The sequence below is a fragment of the Chanodichthys erythropterus genome, chromosome 13 (genome assembly GCF_024489055.1).
Source record: "Chanodichthys erythropterus isolate Z2021 chromosome 13, ASM2448905v1, whole genome shotgun sequence".
NCBI lineage: Eukaryota > Metazoa > Chordata > Actinopteri > Cypriniformes > Xenocyprididae > Chanodichthys > Chanodichthys erythropterus.
In genome coordinates, this window is record NC_090233.1 from 214,629 (window position 1) to 239,657 (window position 25,029).

The 25,029-nt window shown below is 35.8% G+C and overlaps 1 protein-coding gene across 1 annotated transcript; it reads right to left on the reverse strand.

Annotated features, from left to right (window-relative positions):
• Positions 1 to 10,883: 10,883 nt before the first annotated feature.
• Positions 10,884 to 23,970, reverse strand: LOC137034089 (serine/threonine-protein kinase SIK2-like). Its single transcript, XM_067406698.1, has 4 exons — positions 23,629 to 23,970; positions 21,713 to 21,829; positions 18,074 to 18,137; positions 10,884 to 11,104 (listed from the first exon to the last, which is right to left on the reverse strand). Exons 1-4 carry the CDS (start codon positions 23,764 to 23,766, stop codon positions 10,884 to 10,886), a joined length of 540 nt encoding a protein of 179 aa, XP_067262799.1. The 5' UTR covers positions 23,767 to 23,970.
• Between the last annotated feature and the right edge of the window lie 1,059 nt (positions 23,971 to 25,029).

The window sequence follows — 25,029 nt, forward strand, 5'->3', positions numbered from 1 at the left end:
CTCATGCAGACTCACTGAAAAGGGTTTATGTAAATTCTAGGGTTAGTGATGTCACCAACCCGGGAAGAGGCTTGTTGTAGTCCTTAAAGGTGCCCTAGAACTTCTTTTAAAAAAATGTAATATAAGTCGAAGGTGTCCCCTGAATGTGTCTGTGAAGTTCCGGCTCAAAATACCCCATAGATTTTATTTTAATTGTTTTTAACTGCCTGACCACAGGGCATCATTAACTATGCACCGATATAGCAAGGTTAATTTATTAAATCTCCCGCTCCTTGCCACCTTGAACAGCATAAACACAGTTTACACAGCTAATATAACCCTCAAAGTAGATCTTTACAAGATGTGTTCGTCATGCATGCTGCTTGCGCTTGTCAGATCATGTAAGTATATTATTTGTTTGGATGTATTACATTTGATTCTGAATGAGTTTGAGGCTATGCTGCATGGCTAAAGCTAACATTACACACTGTTGGAGAGATTTATAAAGAATGAAATTGTGTTTATGAATTATACAGACTGTGAGTATTTAATAATGAAAATAGCGGCGGCTCTTATCTCCGTGAATATAGTAAGAAACTATGGTAAGTTTAATTACATTTAACAGTACATTAGCTTAACGTAATAATAAAACATTTAGAAAGACAATTCACAAATATCACTAAAAATATCATGGTATCATGGATCATAATAGTTAAACATATCCATCACATTTTAGCTATTATTCTTATACATACCTAGTCTGGTGATTCAGCTGTGCACTTTATCGAGACCTCCTGCCCTTGTCTAGTAACCCAGTCATGGGCTGGCATATTACAAATATTGGGGGCGTGCACCCAGACTATTACGTAACAGTCTGTATTGTATTAAAGTTAAAACACACCTGTTCCTTGGAAGTCTGCTAGTAAATAGTCTTTATATTAGAGAATGAGGAAACAATGGAGTTCGAAACTCGGTGTGTGTATTTTCCATGTACTGAACTCTTGTTATTCAACTATTACCAATATAATACAAATATTTAATTCTAGGGCACCTTTAAACAATTCTTTAAAAGAAAAATATCTCTATTTGCATTGAATTTTCAGGGCTGTAACTTTGCGAATACTGTTTATGCTCAAAAGCAACAACATTACACTCTAACTTAAGTTAAAAAAGTACAATCGCAATTATTACCCCTTTAAACAAACCTTATTATAATATTTTTCACTTCCAGCCCTCGTTAATAATTATATATCACTTATAATTGATTATATACAAAATTAATAGTAGTTATTTAGTTTGTTTTGGTTTGGAATTGGTAAAATGTGCTTGGAAGAAAAATATGATCAGAATATCGACTTGCATAATAATTATGCATGCACTGTATTTGGGGAAATCTTTTGTCCTCACGTGAAATTCCCAGTTGCATGGATTTCTATTGAAATGACTGGATTTCACCAAGGAAAGTTCGCAGAACAGTAGTAAATGTGATCACACCTTAATATGTATAGTCAAATTAATGCATACATTTTTTTTTTTTTAATCATAGAACTGTCACTCGACTTGTTGAACTGCACAAATAGTTTAAGACTCTATCTAAGCCACAATGAAACTACACGTCTTTGTCAAGCTTCCCCAAATATTTTTTACACTTTACACCAAAGATTATAGGCAGCTGACTCATTGCCACACTGCCTTATAAGCCAGTGGCTTCTTAGGCACATTTGCGTTTGAAGGTACCTCACAAAACTGATTTAGTTCAGGTTTCTGAGGCAGAATATCGGTCTAATGATCTACAACAAAATAGAGAGAGCCTTTTTGATAACCAAGCAAATATTTAATCATCACGATCAGTGGTGTATAAAGTACTCGAAAAACATACTTGAGTAAAAGTATAGATATCTTGCCAGAAAATGACTTTGGTAGAAGTTAAAGTTGCTGTTTAGAATGTTACTTGAGTAAAAGTTTTAAAATGTTACTTGAGTAAAAGTTTTAAAGTATGTGATATTTTTTGTACTTAGGTATGAAAAGTATTTTTTTTTTATATTAAATGTACTTAAGTATTGAAAGTAAAAGTACAAGTAAATGTAAAATACAAAAGGAGCAAAAAAATATTTAAAAAAATTCTATACAGTTTGAGCAGCAAGATTGTGTTCAGTTTTAACTCTCTTACATTTTGTTTCTTTAAATTGGCTAAAGGTTTATTGTAATTTTTATACATAAAAAATACTAATATATTAATTATACATTGATGATTCGTTTCCATGTTAATTTATAGTGCATTATAACTAATGCAAGAGACAACCTTAAAATGTTAAAATGTAAATGATGAAATTAAAAATGAACAATACTTTTTATTAACCTTATTTATCGTTACAAATGTATTCTTATTGTAAAATGTTACTATTTCCATATAAATCCAAACAGTCATGCTTAAAAATTTCCATCTTTACACACAAAGGCACAGTATGGGTCTATTATATGTGTACTTTCACACATTATTTGGCTCTTTTTTAGAAAAATTGATGATTATCTTATCAAAATATAAGGCAGTGCTGATAAAAACTGAAATTGAATAGGCTAACGTTACATTTCTGATTTGTTAAGTTTCTGTCGCTGTATGAGAATACAGTTTAAATATGCAACTTCGAAGGATAATGAATGCATAACAGCGAACAAATAGTTATAAACTAATGCAAATGAATGGTAACAATCTTGGACATTAAACAGTTGGTGTTTTTTTTTTTTTGTCACATTGTTTTAACCGCTTGAGGTTACTACTAATGTCAGCCTCGACGACAAACATACTGTTCTCCACTAATGCAGCATCTAGTCAAATTAAACTAATTACTTTATAGTGATATGAAAACATGTACTGTAGTGTACATTGTATAACATACCGTTTTGTTGTCCGTTTTAAATCCGTTTTCTTTGAAGTGTCCCGCTCTGTGCAGCGAAAGGCAGCCTCACATCACGTGTCAAAAGAAACCATACGAGGCATCAGTGATAGTTTTTATTTCGCCTCTGTGGAGGCCAGCTTCTCTGTAATGTCTCATAATCTATGCTCGTAATGACAGCGCACTCTTCTCAGCCGCCTCCAGCAATGGACGCAACCCGGAAAATGAAATCAACTCGCACTTGTTTGCACATGCTTGCTTGCAGTCTGTAAGTAATCGAAAATGCTTTGGGAAAATGTATCGGAGTAAAAGTATATAATTTATTTAGGAAATGTAGTGGAGTAAAAGTAAAACTTGACAGAAATATAAAAACTCAAGTAAAGTACAGATTCTTCTTATTATTACTTACGTTACATTACACCACTGATCACGATACTCATTTTTAGCTAGAAATTAAGGAAGTTAAGAGCCTGGTTGGTTTGGGATGAGCTTATTCAACAAAGTTTTGATACTTGGGGTTTAAGTTTTCTTCAAATCCCTAGCGCTAAGCAACCAATGGTGTTATGCAGCCAATATGGAAAACTACATTTAATCTGACAGATCTGGTCACTGGTGCAAACTAATATATGACACAAGTAATTGTACATATAAACTGTCCAGATGGCTGAAGAGATTCCTGGCTGTGTGTCAGCTCGGTTAGGGTCTGTGTCTACTCACAGACTACCAGCGTGACGCATTTCCCCTGATCTTTACTCCCAAAGCAGATAATGGACAGGTTCAATTGTGTAATGTAATCTATATAATTTTAAAGATTAATTGATGTACGCTCACCGCTGATTGACGTAGAGTAATGATTGCATGTATGCGGGAAGAATGACACTCTGAGGGGCGGACATAAAACAGGATATTTAACACACAATATAGAAATCAAATTCTAAAAGTAAAGAAGACAAAAACCGTTGATTAGTTTGAGACTGTTTCAGAAAATAATGTAATGTGGACTTTTAGTTTGTAGTTTTGTCTAGTTCCTGTTTGCCCTAAGTCAGGATGGGCAAACTCGGGTCCTGGGAGGGCCACTGTCCCGCGTTAGAGTTTTGCTTCAACCCTAATCAAGCACACCTGAACCAGCTGATCAATGTCTTTAGGATTACAAGAAGGCTACAGTCAGGTGAGTTTTTTTAAGGGTTGGAGCTAAACTGTGGCCCTTCAGGACTGGAGTTTGCCCATCCCTGCCCTAAATAGACCCTGGCTGTTTCTTAATTCAAAGAACACAAAGAACAGGCTTGCTAAGTGCTCTGTGGAGACCAGTCTTGCCAGGCAACCTTAAAAGAGCAAACTCTTACGGACGGTGCGAGGATACAGAACTGAGATGTGCTGTGATCTTGTTGCTTCAACTGATGCATTAAGATCCAGGGGTTGAAAACTTTTTGAATTTGGTAAAAGATCAAGGAATATTGTACTTAATTTGTCTTCTCCGGCAAACATTTGGGCAGTGTCTTATGTTGCTTCTGAAGGGCAGTACTAAATGAAAAAAAAAGATATTTCCAACAAAAAAGAAAAAACGTGGGACATCTTCTCATCCTGTTCACCAAAGTTTTCACCCCCAGATCTTAATGCATCAAAGTGAATGTTTGACCCTTTTTTAATAGTTGTAGTTTGAGTCGCTCTATTGTCCACAGTGTGAAAAGATGGATCTCAAAATCCTAGAAAGGATTCAAATATGCAAAAAATGCTTGAAAACTGAAGAATCTGCAGGATCTGGAGGATTTTTTTTTCTGAAGAACAGAGTTCAGTTTAACTGCTCAGAACAAATAAGGGACTCATGAACAACCACCACAAAACAAACAAAAAAAAAGTCATAGATAACCACACACAAGTATTAAGAACCAATGGTTCACATACATTTGAACGGGGTCATTTTAATAAATTCAGCTATTTCTTTTTTTCTTGTGGACTATATGTAAATATCTTTTATGTAAAATATCTCACTCAGGACAGTACTAAATAAAAAATAACATGCATTTTGTATGATCTCTCTTATTCTGTTAAAATTTTTCACATTTTCAAGGTGGATTCTACAAGGTGTTTCCAAACTTTTGCATAACACTGTAGATTGCTAATTTAGGCAAGATTTCGCACTTGCCTAAATTCCGCTCGTCATCTCCAGCAAAAATGTTACAGTTCCTATAAGGCAAATCAGTTCACTCACTGCCATCTTGGTAATGCCCCCAGGCAGCCATTTTCTCTTTGTAGGTAAGAAAGGCCATTGTCTCAGAAGAGGAAACCCTACGCCCTCGCCACAATCTTCCTCTGAGTCCACACTTTGCACTTTTGGTCTTGTGGACTTACAATGGCTGCTGCGTTACCTGTGTCTGTTAAGTCCACAAGACCGTAGGGTGTCCTATTCATCATTTTATGTTCTCAGAAGGGTGCTCGCGAGCGCCCCTTTACGGCCAAGGCCCTTTACGCACTTCATGTGAGCTACGCAGAGTACTCTTACCCAGCAGTCAAAGCGACCTTATGTCATGAAAGTGCGGACTCAGGAAAGGAAGACCGTGAGGGTTTAGGGTGCCATTTGGGGACCGGGCCTTTGACTGCCCGGGTAGAACTCTGCCACTGAGCTTCGCGGGCTCGGCAAATTATTATACAAATTTGCAATTAAAAATGTTTTAAATTATATAGCTGATCCAAGATGAAGTAAAAACCATATGAGAGACTGGTTAATGGTTTAATTTGAGTTCACACTGTCTGCAAAACTACTGAAATTTTGAAAAATGCTTTAGCACAGATATAATGCAATGAAGCCTTTTTTACTAAAATCATGCCATGACTTTGGGTATGCTTGATACATGTTTTGAACCACTGATTTAAAATATATTCACAAAGGTTTAAAAGCTTCACCAAGTTTTGAAAGCGGCTATCGCATATTGTGAAATCTTCAAAAACTATTTGTTGAGATTACATATCAATAACATTAGCAATAAAATCTAATAAATCATTGCAGCATTTTTGTTTCCATTTTAGCTCAAAGTGATCTAAAAACTGTATTTTCAAGCTGTCTCCACTGACCTACACACAATGTTTCTACAAGTAAGGTTTTAGAAGAGATATCAACGGTATCTAAAACTGTGCTCAGCTATGCCAAGATATCAGATCTTTCAATGAAAAGTTGGGTTTTAATATTATGAACTCTAAATATTTCCCTATAACTTCTTCCCAGACCAAATTATCTGAGCTATGCTGTTCAAATTCATTTTATTTCTCTGCTCTTACTGTGTTAATGATTGTCTCAGTTTCCCGAAGAAAATTTTAGGAGGGACATCAGAGAAAAAGTTTATATTGCCATTGAAACACTGTAACTGCCTGAACTCCAGCAAATAAAAACAATCCTTTTAAAAATTATTTTGAAGAATGGAGTGTGTGTTTTAAAAGCCTCAAATTTTGTTATGAGAAGCACTTCACTTCTGTTATCTAAGTGCATGAGTGACACAATCGGCAACGCCCCCTATAATGCATTTTCTGTCTCTCTCTTAGGCTTTGGTATGACATAAATACAGACAAACGCATCTGGCACAAAGATCCATTCTCTGCAGTGACTGGTACTTATGGAGCACAGCATGTTGGAAGCCTCTCTGGTCATCCTCCACCCCACCAGCATCTTTGTACCGCAGTCATTACTTTACATCTCAACACTACGAGCTGCATCGCTTGAAAAGGACAAAACAAAAGTTGATCTGTTTCCATTGCAAATGCATGATGTCAGACCAAAGTATAGTTCACTTACAGTGCGTGTGATGTGAATTTCCTCATCAGAAGCGTATGCACGTACTGTACGCGCACCGCTGGATTTTTGTAACTGCGTGTATTTGTACATTGTACAAGTACACATACGCATTTCTTTTTTTTTGCAGTAATTAGTTTATCCACAAGGTGGCAACTGTGCCCTGGGGGCGTGATACGATTCACAAGGTAGTCAAAGAAAAACTGCATAAACAACAGACAGGAACACATGCAATCTACAGCGACAATGGAGGCCTACATAGACATTGAGATTGTGGAAAGAGGTTAGAAAGTACCCTCATTTGTACAACACTAGCATGAGAAAGAATACAAAGATGTTTACATGGGTTGCAACTCATGGTGAGAGATTGCTCAAAACTGCGCATGTGTTGACTGCCTGTGTAGTCAAATGAAGTATACTTTCCAAGGCTGTGTGTTCGACCGTGCAGTATACCAAGGGTTTAACTCTGGAAACGGCAAGTGAGCTTGTGGGTTTTATCCCGGTCAACAGTTGTGAGAATTTACCAACTGTGGTCCGAGGAGGGACAAAAACCACAAACGGGCAAATGGGGTGTTGGAAGCCCAAGGATCATTGAATGCACAAGGACAACAATGGTCCATAACCTGTGGCACAAGTCAAACAAAATTTTAATGATGGTTATGGGAGGAATGTCACAACAGACAATGCATCGCGTACAGCCGCAGACCAATCCAGTGCCTACTCATGACCCTTGCAATATCAGTCATTAAAAAGCGCCTACAATGGGCACACGAAGCATCCATAACTGGACCTTGCCAGGGTGGTGGAAGAAGGTCACCTGGTCCGATGAGTCCTATTTTCTTTTACATTACGTGGATGGCCATGTACGTGTGCACCGTTTACCTGTTTGAAGTGCGGGTGGCGCTCATGCACTGTGGGATGACGACGCAGCCGGTGGAGGTAGTGGTGATGCTCTGGGCAATGTTCTGCTAGGTCGTAAATTATGTGCAGCACACCTAGAGGACTTGAAGGGATCTGCGGCTAATGTATGGCTGATGCCTCAGGGGTCTTGTAGAATCCATGCCTTGGCGGTTCGATCGCTGTTTTGGCAGCACATGGAGGACCAACAGCACAATAGGCAGTTGGTCATAATGTTTTTGGGTCATCAGTGCATATATGAATGCACATGCAATATATACAACATTGTTGGGAAACTTAATTCATATTTTGCACAAAATTGACTAAAAAAATGACACTTTTGTCCAACAAGTCAATAATTCACAGATTAAAGATGCAGTATGTAAGAATTCTGTCTGCTAGAGGTCACTAGAAGCCTATTCAAAACAAAGGCGTAGCTTGATGACGCCTGAAGTTTGAGAGCGGAATCTTGGGACATGTGGTCTCCATCTCATACGTACGGTGCAAAAGAATAGGGATAGGACTCGAAGGAAGAAATCATGTTCATGGATGCGATTATTAATGTTACTGTAGTATGAAGCAGGAGCAGGACCGAGGTGTTGTGGGGAGCTGAACGAGGCCGGTGGAGCGATTGCGCAACACACACCTCATAAGCGTCAGAACTTTTTATTATGACACAGTCGCTGGCATGCCGCTTCCGCTTTTCCAGTGATGAGTATGACGTAACACAGCTCTGTTTATCATATTAGATACATTTGAAAGTGTTGAAAATTATGTTATAACATTACCTCTGTGCGTTTCCGCTCGGTGGCTGCTGTGAGACACTTGTTTGAGACACACTGCAGTAAGCTAGATCGATTTTAGAATATCATATTAAATGCTGGATGGCTTGTGTTGATAAATGGCATGCAATTCATTTTAAAACATATTGTATGATAGAGAAAATTTTGTATTAATGTTACTAAAAATAATGCTGCTTCTGATTATGCTATGTACTATTTGACAAAATGGTGTTTTTCTCTGAGGCATAGTATTGCAAAAAATCAAGAAAATTAGATTTAAACAATAAGACTAAATGTGCTGAGCTATATAACAACAATTAGTTGTCTGTCTATAAATAAAAACAGATGTTCCCTTGTCTATTAAAATGTGTAATATATTAAAGCGTCTTTGGTGTTTCCATGGTTTCTACAAAATAAAACCGGAAACTGAGGGTAACGCGGGTATGACTCAATTGACAGGCGACTCCTCACACGTCCCGGAGCCTTGGTTAAAACTGCAATTTTCTCACAATTTACAAATAGTTGGAAACATTTGGGATATTGTAAGTACTCAAGTGAACAAAATATATAACACTGGCCTAGTGGTTTTTGGATATTTTACTGCAAAAATCTTTAATGAATCAAAATGACTAACTATTGGCCATTTAATATTCTGGTCGATATATCTCCCACTAGTATGCATCACACTTCCTCAGATACTCCAAACATCTAATAGTATTCACAAAAACTGTTATATTATGTAATATAAGGGCAAGTTCACCATAGCTTTGCAGTGTACAAACAGGGTTATGTGAACAGTGTACTGGATGAACTGCAAGAGTTGTGGTCATTCTAACGGTGTACGTCTGTGTTTGAGGAATGAACTAAATTCAGTTTGAACTGATGTCACTGAGTAAATATGTGATCCTCTGATAGACTTTGGCTGGCATTATGTGTGTGTGTGTGTGTGTGTGTGTGTGTGTGTGTTTGTGTACTTTGAGAAAAAGATCTGATTTGACTTGTGGAATGCACAAAAGCCAGTGAGGAACAGGCAATTACACCTTTTTATTCTTAGATAAAGCAGAAAATCTTCAGGAAATTGAAGTAGCTGTATTCAGTTTTAAGCACAAATGAAATAAATGTAAAAGCATAAAAAATGTAATGTCTCATTACTTACTTCTAAGTACTTAATGAACTAAAACCGTTACTTAAAATAAACATTAACAGAAATGAAATAAAATATTGAAAAACCTTTAAATTATTTTATTTTAGCTAGTTGCCAAGGAAACATTTCTCATGCTCATTTAGTTTAACTTGATGTACTAAAATAACTACAACTAAAACTGAAATAAAAATTAATAAAAACTATGATTAACTAAGATTAATGTTAAGATTATGTTAACTAACAAATTGAACCTTATTGTAATATAAATGACAAAACACACAAAAATAATGCTAAAATAAAAACAATAATAGTATCACATATATGACAGGGTATAGTATATATGAATTACTTGACATGAATAGCATATTATTTAACGTTCATTCACACATCATTCTTTTTGCCCAATCTAACTTTCTCATCTTGCACAACATGTGCTTAATCATTGCTAATGTTTTCTCTTGAAATTCAAGGTAAAACTTGAAAAGTGCCATTTCTGCGCCACTACCTACACCGAACGGATTTCCTATCCAAAACACTCCAACCGCCCCCACAGCCACTAAACAGCTTATTACAGATAGTCCTGCCCCAAACTAACGCTATTGGTTGAGCCAGAAGTTGACATTTCTGACTGCTCAAACAAACAGAGCAATGTTTTGACAGAGACAGAGCTTACACTCTTCACAGAAGTCAACAAATTACTTGCTTCAGCATATTAAACAGGGATAGAGGAACAAATTTCAACATCAAGAAACGTTTAAAAGTGCAGTAAGAGACTTCTGAGAAATGTTGTTGAAAGTGTATCGGACCGAGAACCTCCACACACTTGTTGCCAATCAGCAGTAGGGGCGTATACACTCAATCTAGGGGAGGAGAGGAAGATTTGAAGAAAGACTGTAGAAAGAGTGATGATGAGAGACATTACAAAAGAGAAATGGTCAGAGGAATATCACTAGAAAAGAGGGTTATGATCAGACAAGAGCTTTAGGATCGGCGTTAACATTAGAAAAGCTTTCCAGCGCTGGAGAGACCCAAGCGGGAAGGCCTGAAAACAGACACAGAGGCTGTGTTGTTTCTGCTCCATACATGACTAACATTTTGCTATGTTTCACAGAACAAAGATGTGCTGTTGTTGTAATGTTAGCTATAGTAACAGGACAGTTTTGAGTGACATTGTTCGTCTGGAGCTGGTGTGCTGCTGGCGAATAACAACAAATGCTTGCTTGTATATACTCTTGTGTACTGTTTGTCATGTATTGTTCTTCCTTGTCTTAGCTATGATAAAGAGACATCCACTCTTGCATTGCGTGTTTGTGCATTTTGAGGGCAGATCATTGATGGGAGGGGTGTGTTTGTTTGGGTTGATTTCAGACATCAACAGTATTTCTCAGAAATCCCTTACTGCACCTTTAAAGTCTGTTAGTATCACTGACACCTATCGCAACACAAGGAAAGGTAGATCTCTTACCTGCTATCTTCATATTCATGTGAGCATCCAGTAACAAGTTCTCAGCCTTCAGGTCTCTGTGAACAATATTGCGTTCGTGGCAGTACTCCACCGCTGAAAGGATCTGCCAGAACTTCCTCCTCGCATCCATCTCGCTGAGCCGCCCGCGGCTGGCCAGGTAGTCTGTGTTGCCAGACAGGGATCAGGTGTTATTGGGTCGTCATCTGCACATCCAGGCAACATGTCACAGTCATGAATTTTTCATGAAAATGGTATGCAGATTGTGACAATGAGCAGGGAAAGGGCAGGGAAACATCTGTTTAACTGTACTGGTCATAGTAGTCCTGATTAAATGCTGTATTGAACTTGACAAAAAGACAGCAGCAAACAAACTCTGTTTGAAGCTGAACAGCTGGGGCTCATCACACTCATTTGAAATCAATTGAAATGTAAAAGTAGTTTACTTCAAAATTAAATTATTAGTATTTCACCTTGAGATCTGCTTATAATCTTAGTAAAGTTTGTTTAAAAAAATCAGAAAATTAAAAACATGCTCAATACATAAGTGTATTTAAGTCAGTGTATATCTGAATTGCATTTTTAATATATGTGACCCACGCTGGCAAAATGAGTCGAAACACGCACAGGCTAATTTCGAGCTACAGGCAAAACAAGTGAAAAATCTCAATATTGGTCAAAATTGAGGTTTCCACAAAAAATAAGTTAATCAAGCCCTCATCTAGTGATCCCAATGCTCCAAATAGCAATTAAACATCTAAAAGTATCTTTATTTGTACGTTTTCTGAGAGGAGTACCTTTCCTTTGACTATGAAAAATGCAGTTTTTTCTCTGCTCGCTTCTCGACTACTGTAGAAGTTTGGTATCGTTGTAAAGCGCACCATTCCAACTTTGTGAATATTCATCATAGCGACCCAGCTAACCAAAATAAATGACTGTTACGTAACTTCAACGTAATTTGGTGACCAAACTTTTGCCGCGGCGACGTAACTAGTTACGTTGTGGCAACCAGAAAAGTTAGTTAGTAACTGTATTCGTACTTTTTGGTAATTTCATGACTTACTAACTGACAACGTAACTAAAACATCGGGAAGGACAGCGTCGACATTTCTCTGTGTTTCTCATCAGTTATAGCAACAAAGTTCAACAACTGCGTCAGATTGGTTAAGTAACATTACTTACAGTCTAAGTACTTTTGTTAATATTTATACCTCTGTGATTATATGGTATCTTATGGTATCTTTAATCGTCTGAAATGTATGCTAGCAAAATGTTACGCTAGCATAGTATATGTTTTTAATGATACTGAGTGCAAAACGTCATGAATGCTTTTATTTTATGTTTCGCTGTAGGCTATATCCTATGTTAGCTGGGAATTCTAGATGGCATGAGATCTTACTCGCGCTGACTGGCAGATCCGAAGCGCGCAAACAAAGACGTCTCAGACAGCGCGTGATGCCGATATACACAGACATGTTTTGTCAGATTCCAACAAATCATATATCATTTTGAAAGTGTTTTAATGGAGAATGTGAAAATAACAATAACTCATTTGTGACAACTGGCTCATTGTGGCTCATTTTGCCAACACGAGTCACATATTTTTGAAAATAATAATAATACAGAATATAATTTTAGATTAATTGTTAGTAATTTTAATAACTATGTGCTTTTTTTTATTATTTTTTTCTATTTACCTTTAATTTCAATTAATGCAAACCATTTTGAACAGTTAATAAAAACAGGTTCAGATATGTTTCTGAAAGTTACATTATGTTTTCATAGTATATTGAGTATTTTTTCTCGAAAGATTAAGGGAAATTGAATTCCTCATGCAAAAAAAAAAACCCTTTAATAACATGTTATTATCTCATGTCCTCTTTCATGCATCACAGGTGTTTGTGTAATAATACCTTTTGCCATGTCAGAGTGACGTGAATATGCAACCAGCTTTTCATGAATTTCAAATCCAACGAAAACAACCTGAAGCAAGCAGCATATATTCATTCCCTTCTAAAATGAAAGGCCAGCCTGTCATCCACAGCCGACCACACATTCAAAACAGGACCTGACTGTCAGCAATGCCTGCTTCAGATGCGAGCCGAGCGCTGATAAAACAGCAGTCCTCTGAGTTAATCAGTCGACAAGGGCATGGAGATGCCAGTTGCATGCGTATGCATGCGTGCGTCATACGGCTCATGTGTTAGGGACATGTAGGAGACTTCAAAGGGTGCGCTGTGCATGTGAATGCGAGGCAGTGTGCAGTATGAGTGGGATGGTACGATACTGAGTTGACAGATGGCTTCACATCCCTATGGATTGACTATATGACAACGTGTAATTTGCACTCAACAGGTAGGATAAGGAAATTGAACATCTAATCTATATCATGCCCACACATGATATTTAAACCCTTCTTGCAACAAAAATGGAACTCCCTTCCAACATCCAGAATGGAGGGAAATATGAAAGAAAATGACTGGTGAGCAGATCAAACATTAAAAAGCTAAGATAAAGTGAAATATATAGATATGATTCAAGTGAAAAGGAGGCGAGCAAACAGCTGGCAAAAGTTCACTTAGAAAATTCACTTCATTGCATGAATCAGTTATGGTAATCACTACATTTCTGCAGAATTTTATGTAAAGAGAATAGTGATAAAGAGCAACTTGATGGTCATTAACCTCCTCTCAGGTACAAAACCCTCAAAAACAGCAGATATAAAAATATCTCTACAATTACAATGAAAATTACAGCCTAATCAAGACTAATACCCTTCAATACCAAATAACATGCAGGGTGACATCCTGAGAAAGTCAAAAAATACAGGGGTATTCAAGTTTCATGAGGTCCAGGCTCTAAATATACATTCAAGCAAAAGCCCAAACAATCAAATGTCCAAATTATGAAATTAATTAAGACTTGTGCAGTCACTGTAAATGTTCAGGTTGGCAGCAATAAGAACAAAAAACAAACAATAAATCCTAGACAGTCTCTTAAAGATTCCAAATTTATATTGTAAAATGCACATTTTCTTTGTATAGTATATAATGTATGTTGCTTCAAATCCCCCATTTCTCCATGTGGAGAAAAAGAACATGTTTGTAATTGTATTAATTTATGATAAACTATTCATGGTCGGGGTGGAGATAATCTTGTGTTAAGAACTGGAGAGCAGTCCTAGTGACCTTTGATCTAAATCATAAATAAGTGACTAAATATTTAGCATTCATATCAACTTGCATTACACCTTTAATGGACAACACAATGTTTGACCACAGCATTCATGCTAATTCATATGGGCAAACGCTTATATAAAGTGCAAAGTTGCATTGTCGCTCTGTGCACGTTTAATTTAGCTTGTTATTTTTCTAGTCTTTTTGTATTTTTAATCTAATGTTACATAAAATTATCTTGTGGCAGTCTGAAATAACAAGTCAAGAAAGAGATTTTAAGGATTAGTTCACTTTATTACAAATTACCCCAAGATTTACTCATTCTCAAGCCTAGGTGTATATGTATTTCTTCTTTCTGATGAACACAATCTGAGTTATATTAATAAATATCCTGACGCATCCAAGCTTTATAATGGCTGTGAATGGGGCCAATGAGATTGAAGCTCAAGAAAGTGCATTCATTTGTCATAAACATACTCCACACAGCTCCAGGGTGATAATAAAGGCCTTCGAAGCAATGTGTTTGTGTAAGAAAAATATCTATATACAGGGACGTGCACAGGAATTTTGAGGGGCAGTTGCTCTGACCTAAAAAAAAGGGCAATGTGTGATTGTGTAAAGGTTTTCACGAGATACCAACCTTTCGCGAACTTGCTTCCAACACTCGTTCTCATGGAGGCGCGGTGTGCACGGAGGGGTGGGGCTGTGCGCGCGCGAGTATGTGAGAGAGACGCGTGAGTGAGAGACGCAGGGAAATGAAATGCAGCTGAACGTTTGCTCTATGAAAGACATTGACAAAGATGAAAACTAAGGACATTTAATCTATAATTTTATTTTATTTTAGTTAGTTTTGCCAAACACACATTACAGTTTTGGTTAGTTATCGTTTTTTTGTAATGCCTCGTTTTTATTTTTATTTCAGTTAACGACGATGTTTTTTCCCACCTAGTTTTCGTTCGTTTTCGTTAACGATTACAACCTTACTCACCTTTCCGACAACGATAAGTCGTCTCACCCGACAACCGCGACAATCTCCTTCTAGTGCCGCTCATGCAGGCTCAGCTCAGGTGCCGGTCGCGTGCAGCGCTGCAGCCACGTAAACAGAGTTTGCCCTTCCCCTACTGACTTTCACTTTCGGACGGGTGCCCGAACATGGAAGTGAATGAGGCTTTGCGATTTTTAAAAAAAAAAAAATTGTATCTAGGCCTACGTGAAATTCTGCATCCATTGTACGATTTTTTTTTTATTTTTTTTTTTCCACCTCGGAAGGGTAACGTAAGTCGAGACGGGCATTTGGGCCGTTGCCCGGGCCACCTGAGCAACCCCTGTGCACGTCCCTGTCTATATATATAATATATTTAAAGCTGCAGTCCACGATTTTTGGCCCTCTAGTGGTTAATTAACAGAACTGCACGCGTCTTGCAGAAGAACATTGTAGCCGGAGCTACTTTTCTCCGTGTATGTCTATGGGGAGTCACGCAGTTACTGTGATACTCTGCGGCGGGTCCTACCAGTCCGGTCTGAAATAGTCTGAATATAAACACTTATTATAAGTGTACCATAATGATTCAGGGTAAGACAAAAACACAGTTTGGAAAATGTATTCATGTTGTACATTCTCATTATATAATTTTTTGTAAATTTTGAACACAAAAAAAGTTGCGGACAGCAGCTTTAACAAATTATGAAGTAAAATATCTAGTTTCCGTTAGACTGCCTTCCATATTCAACTTACAAAAAAAACGTAACTGACATTGCGTTTTTTTTCATAAGGTGAATACGGAAGGCATAGGACATTGCGCTTTCACTTACACTTTCTTCGTAAGTTGAATACGGAGGGCGGTCTGGCGGAAGCTAGATATTTTACTTGTTAAATATTGATATATTTTTATAGGTTAAGCTTACTGCAACTTTAACTTAATGTTGTTAAACTGAATGTATGAAGCAAACTGTTAACTGAAATATCCACAATATTAAAAACAACACTGAAAAAAGAGTGCAAGGTTTATCAGTCAAACAAATCCGTGTGAAATTTGTGTTCGTTACTTTAGCAACAGTAGATTCCTGTTCTCGTTTTCTTCCAGACTCATCATTGGTTCAATTCATTTTGTGAATGTGATTCACACACTGCCTGTAATACATTATGTATGTACTCTGATTACTAAAGCTGATGGGACCACATGGATTTCCATAGTATGGAAAAAAAAATACAATGGAAGTCAATGGGGTCCCATCAACTGTTTGATTACCCATATTCTTCTTTTGTGTTCAGCTGAAGAAAGAAATTCATACAGGTTTGGAACAACTTGAGGGTGAGTAAATGACGACAGAATTTTCATTTTTGGGTCAACAATAAGTTTAATTCTTTTAATATAGACGAACTTAAGTTAAGTAAAACTGGGGCTGGGATTTATATTTCCCATCATGCTTTGCCCATGGCACTTGAAAGGGAGAGTAAATGCTAAAATTAAGTGTTATATAATATTTTTTGCAATAAGATTAATGGTAAGGGAGATTTAGCAGTAATTAGTGTTTTGTTATGCTAATTTAGAAGAGTTTCTGTTTATGTGGGTTTTTGGAGATTTACCATCATGGTGATAAGCGGTGCTTGGTAAGTTCATGTTACTTAGAAATGCATTTTATTGTGGCAAAAAACGTCTTCACCTTACTTAAAACATTATGTTGGATCAACTTAAATAGTTGCATTCATGTTGACAATTATTAAGTTCATGTTACTTAGAAATGTGTTTTTATTGTGGCAAAAAACTCAAAAACTCAACATATTGCTTTGAATTAATGTAATTATCCCAATTGGCTTAAGTTAAAAATTCTAGTGGAAAACGTTAACATATATATATATTTTTTTATTTATTTATTTATTTTTTTTAACCAATGTTTTATTTTTTAGAGTGTAATGCTTTTGGTTGCATATAAAAATATAAGTTATGAGTGAGTTTCTACCTATATCTGTAAATGGTCACGATATTACCAAGTAAGACATGTTCTTGGATCAAAATATATAGGGTGGGGAGCTACTTATTTTGCTATCCTGACGATTCACGGTGATTAACCACTGGGAAACAGTATTCCACACCACAGGCACCAAATTATGTTTCTCCCGGTGGGTGCCCACGCTCCATACAATCAATTACACTTGGTGTTTTTCAAGATTACTGTCTTTTTCAATGCAATGGTGCGCTTATGAATTCAAATGCGTGATCTGTCACATTAGCATACTGCACATTTTGGCAAATGTAATATTCTATTGTAATCCACATAGAAAATGTACATACTGTACACTGCAGAAAGAGTATGCTATTGTAAACATAGTCATCTGCACAGTTTAATGACTGCTGACTCTCACGGTATCTGCGCTAAGAACAAAGTACGATGTACAGTCAAATACAAGAAGCAGGCTATATTAACACAAAAACTGAAGACGTGCTGACAAAGTCACAAGGATGTAGTCCAGTAGTAAATTATTATCTTATTCCTCTTTTTTGGCAGCAGCCTGATCCTATATCATATTCTCTCTTTTGCTTTGTCAAAACGCAACCTTTTACCCTTAATGAGGCTATAAATCTCATTCACTGTCTTTCAAGTATGACTGTGGCGTTACTGCATGGGGCTGTTATGGGTGAGATGATTGTTTCTTTGGTCACGCTAGGCTCTCATCTAAAACACCAGGACCTTTCTTTTTTCCATTACAGGTGACACTGCTAATCATCACAGGACAAAAAATAGCTTCCAGCTCAGCTCATCCATTTAGCTTTAAGTGAGTGAATCCAGTGTATAGATTGCATGCAAATATGACACAGAAATGTGGTTTGACCATCTCAATCCACTTTGCAGGCAAGCATCTACACTGCACATGCAATACTTAACAGTGTGGGGTGAATATATGGATCACAATGAAATAACGTTTGTCTGCACATACAATGAAAACGGACGCACTCACCAAATATCTCTCCATTTCTGGCATATTCTGTGACTAGATAGAGCATGTTTTTGGTCTCCATGACCTAATGAAAGAGAAGAGACGTGATTCCTCTATCCATTGCATGGGAATGTGGAATGTTAAGGCAATGCAATATTAATATGCACAAAAAACCCCTGAAATCACATAGAGAACAGGAGACGGACAGCATTTTCACTCTGTCACTTTCAGTGTTCACACTTGAGCTTCAATGAGAAAACAATTCTACATCCTTTTTTTGTGTGTGATGCAAAGGAGAAGAAACAAACGTCATGATGGTGACAAGTGATTCACACTTAGTCAATAATATGTTATGGCTAGTTATTTTGGATACATAGGTGTAATAATATTCAAGTAAGCCATCTTTCTCTACATGTTACTGAGAGCACTAGTATCACAGCATTAACATTGCTTTTGGACATAAACCATGGCAGTGCCATGATAATTGGATTACCATGTAAATATTGTCAAGAAGTTTCCTAAACAATTATGTTCATGATGAGGTTAAAAAATAAATAAAAAAAATAATTAAATGTTCTAAGACAAATACAATATATACACATAACAAATAATACTATAAATAATATAATGTAAAATTTTATATTTTTGTAAAATCTTAAAAATGTAAAAGTTGTATAAATTAAATAATCTGATAGATTATTATTATTATTGATATATTTGTATTTATTAATAATAATAATAATAATAATAATAATATTAATAATGATGATGATTATTATTATTATCCACTGGGGTGTTTTATAGTTTTGTTGATGTTATTTATTTTATAGATTATTACTATTTTTAAATTATTTTTATTTAATATTTAATCATTAATAAAAAATGTAAAAAAAATACTCTATAATATTTTAATAAACACAATTAATTAAACAATTAAATAATTAAATAAATAATAATGTCAACATACACGTAAAACATAATGTCACCAGTAAGATAATAATAATATATATAATAATTATATTATTATTATTATTAACGTACTAGAAATACTTAAGAATAAAGTAAATTGTGTCCAAAACATTGAATAGTAAATGTATTTCAACAAAATATATTACAATAATAATTATTATTAAATAAAATAATGTAACACATGTAATAATACTTAATAAAATAATAATGTCAACACTATAAAAATAAAACCAGTAAATAATAATAGTAATAATAATAATACAAACCCCCGATTCCAAAAAAGTTGGGACACTGTACACAATTGTGAATAAAAAAGGAATGCAATAATTTACAAATCTCATAACCTTCTATTTTATTCACAATAGAATATAGATAACATATCAAATGTTGAAAGTGAGACATTTTGAAATGTCATGCCAAATATTGGCTCATTTTGGATTTCATGAGAGCTACACATTCCAAAAAAGTTGGGACAGGTAGCAATAAGAGGCCGGGAAAAAGTTGAAATGTTCACATAAGGAACAGCTGGAGGACCAATTTGCAACTTATTAGGTCAACTGGCAACATGATTGGGTATAAAAAGAGCCTCTCAGAGTGCGCAGTGTCTCTCAGAAGTCAAGATGTGGCAGAGGATCACCAATTCCCCCGATGCTGCTGTGAAAAATTGCAAAGAGTTATGTCATCATATATAGTGCATAATATCATCCAAAGATTCAGAGAATCTGGAACAATCTCTGTGCGTAAGGGTCAAAATTCGGCCGGAAAACCATACTGGATGCCCGTGATTTTCGGGCCCTTAGACGGCACTGCATCACATACAGGAATGCTACTGTAAATGGAAATCACAACATGGGCCCAGAAAACATTGTCGTAGAACACAATCCACCGTGCCACTCGCCGTTGCCAGTCGCCAAAACTCGATAGGTCCAAAACTGTGGCAAAGTGGAACACTGTTCTGTGGTCAGACGAATCAAAATTTGAAGTTCTTTTTGGAAAACTGGGACGCCATATGTCATCCGGACTAAAGAGGACAAGAACAACCCAAGTTGTTATCAGCGCTCAGTTCAGAAGCCTGCATCTCTGATGGTATGGGGTTGCATGAGTGCGTGTGGCATGGGCAGCTTACACATCTGGAAAGGCACCATCAATGCTGAAAGGTATATCCAAGTTCTAGAACAACATATGCTCCCATCCAGACGTGCGTCTCTTTCAGGGAAGACCTTCCATTTTCATGACAATGCCATAGTTAAAACCACATACTGCATCAATTACAACATCATGGCTGCGTAGAAGAAAGATCCGGGTACTGAAAATGGCCAGCCTGCAGTCCAGATCTTTCACCCATAGAAAACATTTGGCGCATGCATAAAGAGGAAGATGCGACAAAGAAGACCTAAGACAGTTGAGCAAACTAAGAAGCCTGTATTAGAAAAGAATGGGACAACATTCCTATTCCTAAACTTCTGAGCAACTTGTCCTCCTTTCAGTCCCTGTAGGACGTTTGCAGACTGTTATAAAAAGAAGAGGGGATGCCACACAGTGGTAAACATGGCCTTGTCCCAATTTTTTGAGATGTGTTGATGCCATGAAATTAAAAATCAACTTATTTTTCCCTTAAAATGATACATTTTCTCAGTTTAAACATTTTGATATGCCATCTAGGTTGTATTCTGGAATAAAATATTGAAATTTGAGAACTTCCATGTCATTGCATTCTGTATTTTTATTCACAATTTTTACAGTGTCCCAACTTTTTGGAATTGGGTTTGTAATAAATAATAATGATATTAATTATATATATAGTCAAACCAAAAAAGTATTCAAACATTTTTGATATTTTTGATATATTTTCTAGTGGGTGCAGGACACTATAGTTCATTTATGTAAGTGAAGATAGTGAATTAAAGTAAGCTGTGACATTATTAATATACCCTTAAAATTTCTATTCATACAGTGGACTACCTGGAAAACTGATAAAAATTTGGAACCAAAAAATTATTCAGACACTTTGACCTGACCATGTTTTGCTTAAGTGTTATCTGACATAATTAAGATTAATTTTTTCTGACACAGTTTAACTCTGAGATATTGTTATATTTTATTACTCATTTTTTTTAAACTATAGTGAATAAACTGTAATGAATGGAATGAAAAGTTCAAGATGAATACATTTTGGTTTGACTGTATGTATATATATATATATATATATATATAAAGGGAATGTTTCTTAGCACTTTTTTGCCTGGTTGTGAGGTCTAGTGTTGGACTAATGACCATGTGGGTATTTGGTAGATTTCTATAGGTTACTGATATTCCCAATTGCGTCTGCCAAAGGAACAGTGAGCAGTGAACAGTGAATTTTTTTAGAAAGCTCTATGTACAATACCAGACAGACAAATCACAATATGACCACTGCTCCTAGATTGGGCTGCTGTATTTGTGTTGTGTAACAGCACAGGCAGCTGTTGATACTGCATCAGCATCCAGGCTCAGAGTGACCTAAAAATCTTACATAACATAACAAGAAGACTAACCCTATAAAGCTCCCAGCCGAAACCACTGGATTCAACAGGCCTTATTCTCTAGAAAAACAGCAGTCTCATGGAACAAATGCTAATACAAGTAAGAAACAAAAATCGCTGGGCAGCTGATGGGTTATCACAAATATGCAGACGAATGATCATGCAGTACCTGGTACAGCTTGATGATGTGAGGATGGTCCAGCAGCTTCATGATTTCCACTTCCCTGTAGATCTTCTCTAGGTTCACTGCATCTAGCTGGGTCTTGTCTATAATCTTAATGGCCACCTGCAATTCAGCAAATGTAAATGTTATGTATAGTGGGCTTTTATTTTGACGCCACTGACGCATGAATTATTTATGGTTTCTAGAAAAATAAAGGATTATTCACTGAGCTGCACTGCAATAATAAACAACAATACAATGAAACAGTACCAATTTTAGACCTATAGATTTCTAAAAAATCAAAAGACCCCTAAGGCATACAGTATGCCATTCATGTATATGACTTTATAACTGTAATAAAGTTTTTTCTTTTGGCAGATTTCAATCTAACATAAAATAATTTCGCTCACAGATTGCTTTCTGTCTCTGTGTCTTTACAGCACCTTTAAAAAAATTATGCAACTGCAACTGGATATACAGCTGTTTCCTCTTTTGCTTCTATGGGAGAAATGGTGGGAAGCTGCATGACTTGTTTGGTTTTATCTGAACTGATCTTGACTGTCACTCCTAAACTCAAGTTCAGAGTAAACTGACCCTGGCACAGCAACAATGTAATACTAACGTAAACTGATAACAGACACATAAGGGCAGATCCAGTTATTTACAGAAAATACACATTAAGCAATGCACAATTTCATTTATTTAAAGTACTTTATCCAGGTAAACAACAACCTGAACATGCAAAATATGTTTTGATACTTATGATTTGCTACTATGCCCTAGATATCAAAGGTCACAGTTGTTGTTGTTGTTGTTTTTAATCTATTAAGTTATTCAAAAATATATTTTAAAATGTAATTAAAATAAAACATCACTTAAATACACGTTTTCTGTGATGAACATGCTTTTTATATGATTTTTTAATTGATTTATTTTAAAGTCAAAAGGTCTAGGTGATGTACAGTAACTGTTTAATTTAATAGTCATTAAAAGGTTTCAATTCTTGAAATATTATTAAAAGTAGTTTGGTAGTGAAGAAATGTAGTTTTGAAATATTAATATTTGTAATAATCAGTCAGTGTGGTGTAACCAATATGCAGGAAGCCATACTGTTATGTGACAAAAATCGGAGGACTCTTTTAGAGCCTTTATATATATATATATATATATATATATATATATATATATATATATATATATATATATATATATATATATATATATATATTTTTTTTTTTTTTTTTTTTTACCCAAAGAAAAGTTCTGGATATGTATTATTCACACAAACACACACACACACCTCGTCAAATGTTGGTTACACTTTATTTTAAGGTGTCATTCTTACAGTGCAATTATATATTATATTATATATATATATATATATATATATATATATATATATATATATATATATATATATATATTATATAATTAACAACATGTACTTACTATAGGGTTAGGGTAGGATTACATTTAGTTGAGGGTTAGTTGCATGTAAGTATGCATAAATTGCTGTATATGGTAAGGTATGTAACAAAGACAGTAAAATAAAGTGTTACCCAATTATTTTAGTTTTTGGTTACACCACTTGACATGGTAGAAGTCATTACATTTTTATTTTGTACAACATGGTATAAACGTAGTTCAAAACTGTATGAAACCAACACGAGTATCAACATATTAGCACTTGGCACATGTTTGACAAAAACAGCATTTAAAAAAAAATGTCTTTATTTTTCATCTCGCAGATCCCATGTCACAGACCCAAACACAGCTCACCAAATATTTAGGTTCAACAATTACAGACTACTCTTTCCCTTTCTTTCATGAATGATAAAAGTGAACATGCAAGTTGTTTCGATTGCGCAGAAAGCGCAAGTACACTGAAACCCTAGTGTGTGTGCGTATATTAGGCTACTCACCTCAGATTTTGTGATGCGATGTCTCGCCAGCTTCACAACTGCAAAATTGCCTTTTCCCAGCGTGCGCTCAATATCATAAAATCCCACGCGAACCGGAGCCCGCTGCGACGGCTTTTGGTCCTGGGCGGCCATGACCATAGTTTTCTAGTGAACTACTGGATAAAGAGGTGTGTGGATGATTTGGCCACCTTCACCTGCTCTTACAAATCAATTGAAGTGTGCGGGTATGATTATGCTTCTAATGCCAAAGCTAAAATGCAAATGGGGCATATGGGTGCCAAAGGCTCCTGCACATTTCTTCGTTGCCAGATAAGGGCTCTACATGACTGAAATGAGAGCGCATTCCACTCTGATGCTCGGCATGAGGAATGATGTTCTGGCGCTCGACATGCATTGACGTCAGTGCTGAAGGGATTTTATAAAGGGGCGGATCTCACAAAGCGGCTTCAATGTCCGCGACCAGCATGTCACCAAGACAACCTTATCCACTGTGTATACGTCAATCAGCGGCTATTGCAATCTCTACAAACACTTCAACTCAGTCTCGTACATTTGACCTTCAAAAATTATTTAAATGCATTTTATTGTTTAGCATATATTTATTAAAATGATCCTGCACACTTCTTCAAACAGTTGCGCCGAAGAGTAGGCTACGCATTTTAATTCATTTGTGCTGCATACGTTTTTCATAGAGGACTGATTTTGCTCAATACGTGCAAAAATAACTGTCATAAATATAAATAAATAAATAAATAAATAAATTTCACAGGGATAGAGAGCTCTCTCTCTCTATATGTGTGCTTGAAATGCAGCTGACATCATTATATATTGCTTCATATTTAGAGTTTGTGTTGTTCAACACAAAGATGTCGTATATATATATATATATATATATATATATATATATATATATATATATATATATATATATATATATATAGTATTAGTATTTAATTTAAATAAATATGTTTGTACATTTTTAAAACATCTGTAGATATGTGCTGCTAGGACTCTGAGCATGTTGTCAGAGAGCGACCCCTGCTGTCAAAAAACGGTTTCTGCTATTACAGGTGCATCTCAATAAATTGGAATATCATGAAAAAGTTTTTTTTTTTCTTTCTTTCTGTAATTTAATTCAAAAAGTGAAACTTAAGTGTATTCTAGATTTATTAGACTTCTTTGTTTTCATTTTGATGATTACAGCTTGCTGCTCATCCAAAAAAAAAAAAAAAAAACAGTATCTCAAATTATTAGAATATTTAATTTCAAGTTGTATTAAATTACCATTCTCAGGGTATAAATACTGGGTTTAGGTCAGTAATCTAACAGCAGTCATGGGGAAGTCTGCTGACTTGACAGTTGTCCAGAAGAAGATCCCAAAGACCCTCTACAATGAGGGTA

Excerpts from the sequence above, each read along its gene's own strand:
- LOC137034089 (XM_067406698.1), bottom strand. The coding sequence starts at position 23,766 with ATGGTCATGGCCGCCCAGGACCAAAAGCCGTCGCAGCGGGCTCCGGTT. Across the intron at positions 18,138-21,712 it reads ACATCATCAAGCTGTACCAG|GTCATGGAGACCAAAAACAT; the intron begins GTACTGCATGAT and ends CTCTTTCATTAG. Across the intron at positions 11,105-18,073 it reads CAGAAATGGAGAGATATTTG|ACTACCTGGCCAGCCGCGGG; the intron begins GTGAGTGCGTCC and ends CTGGCAACACAG.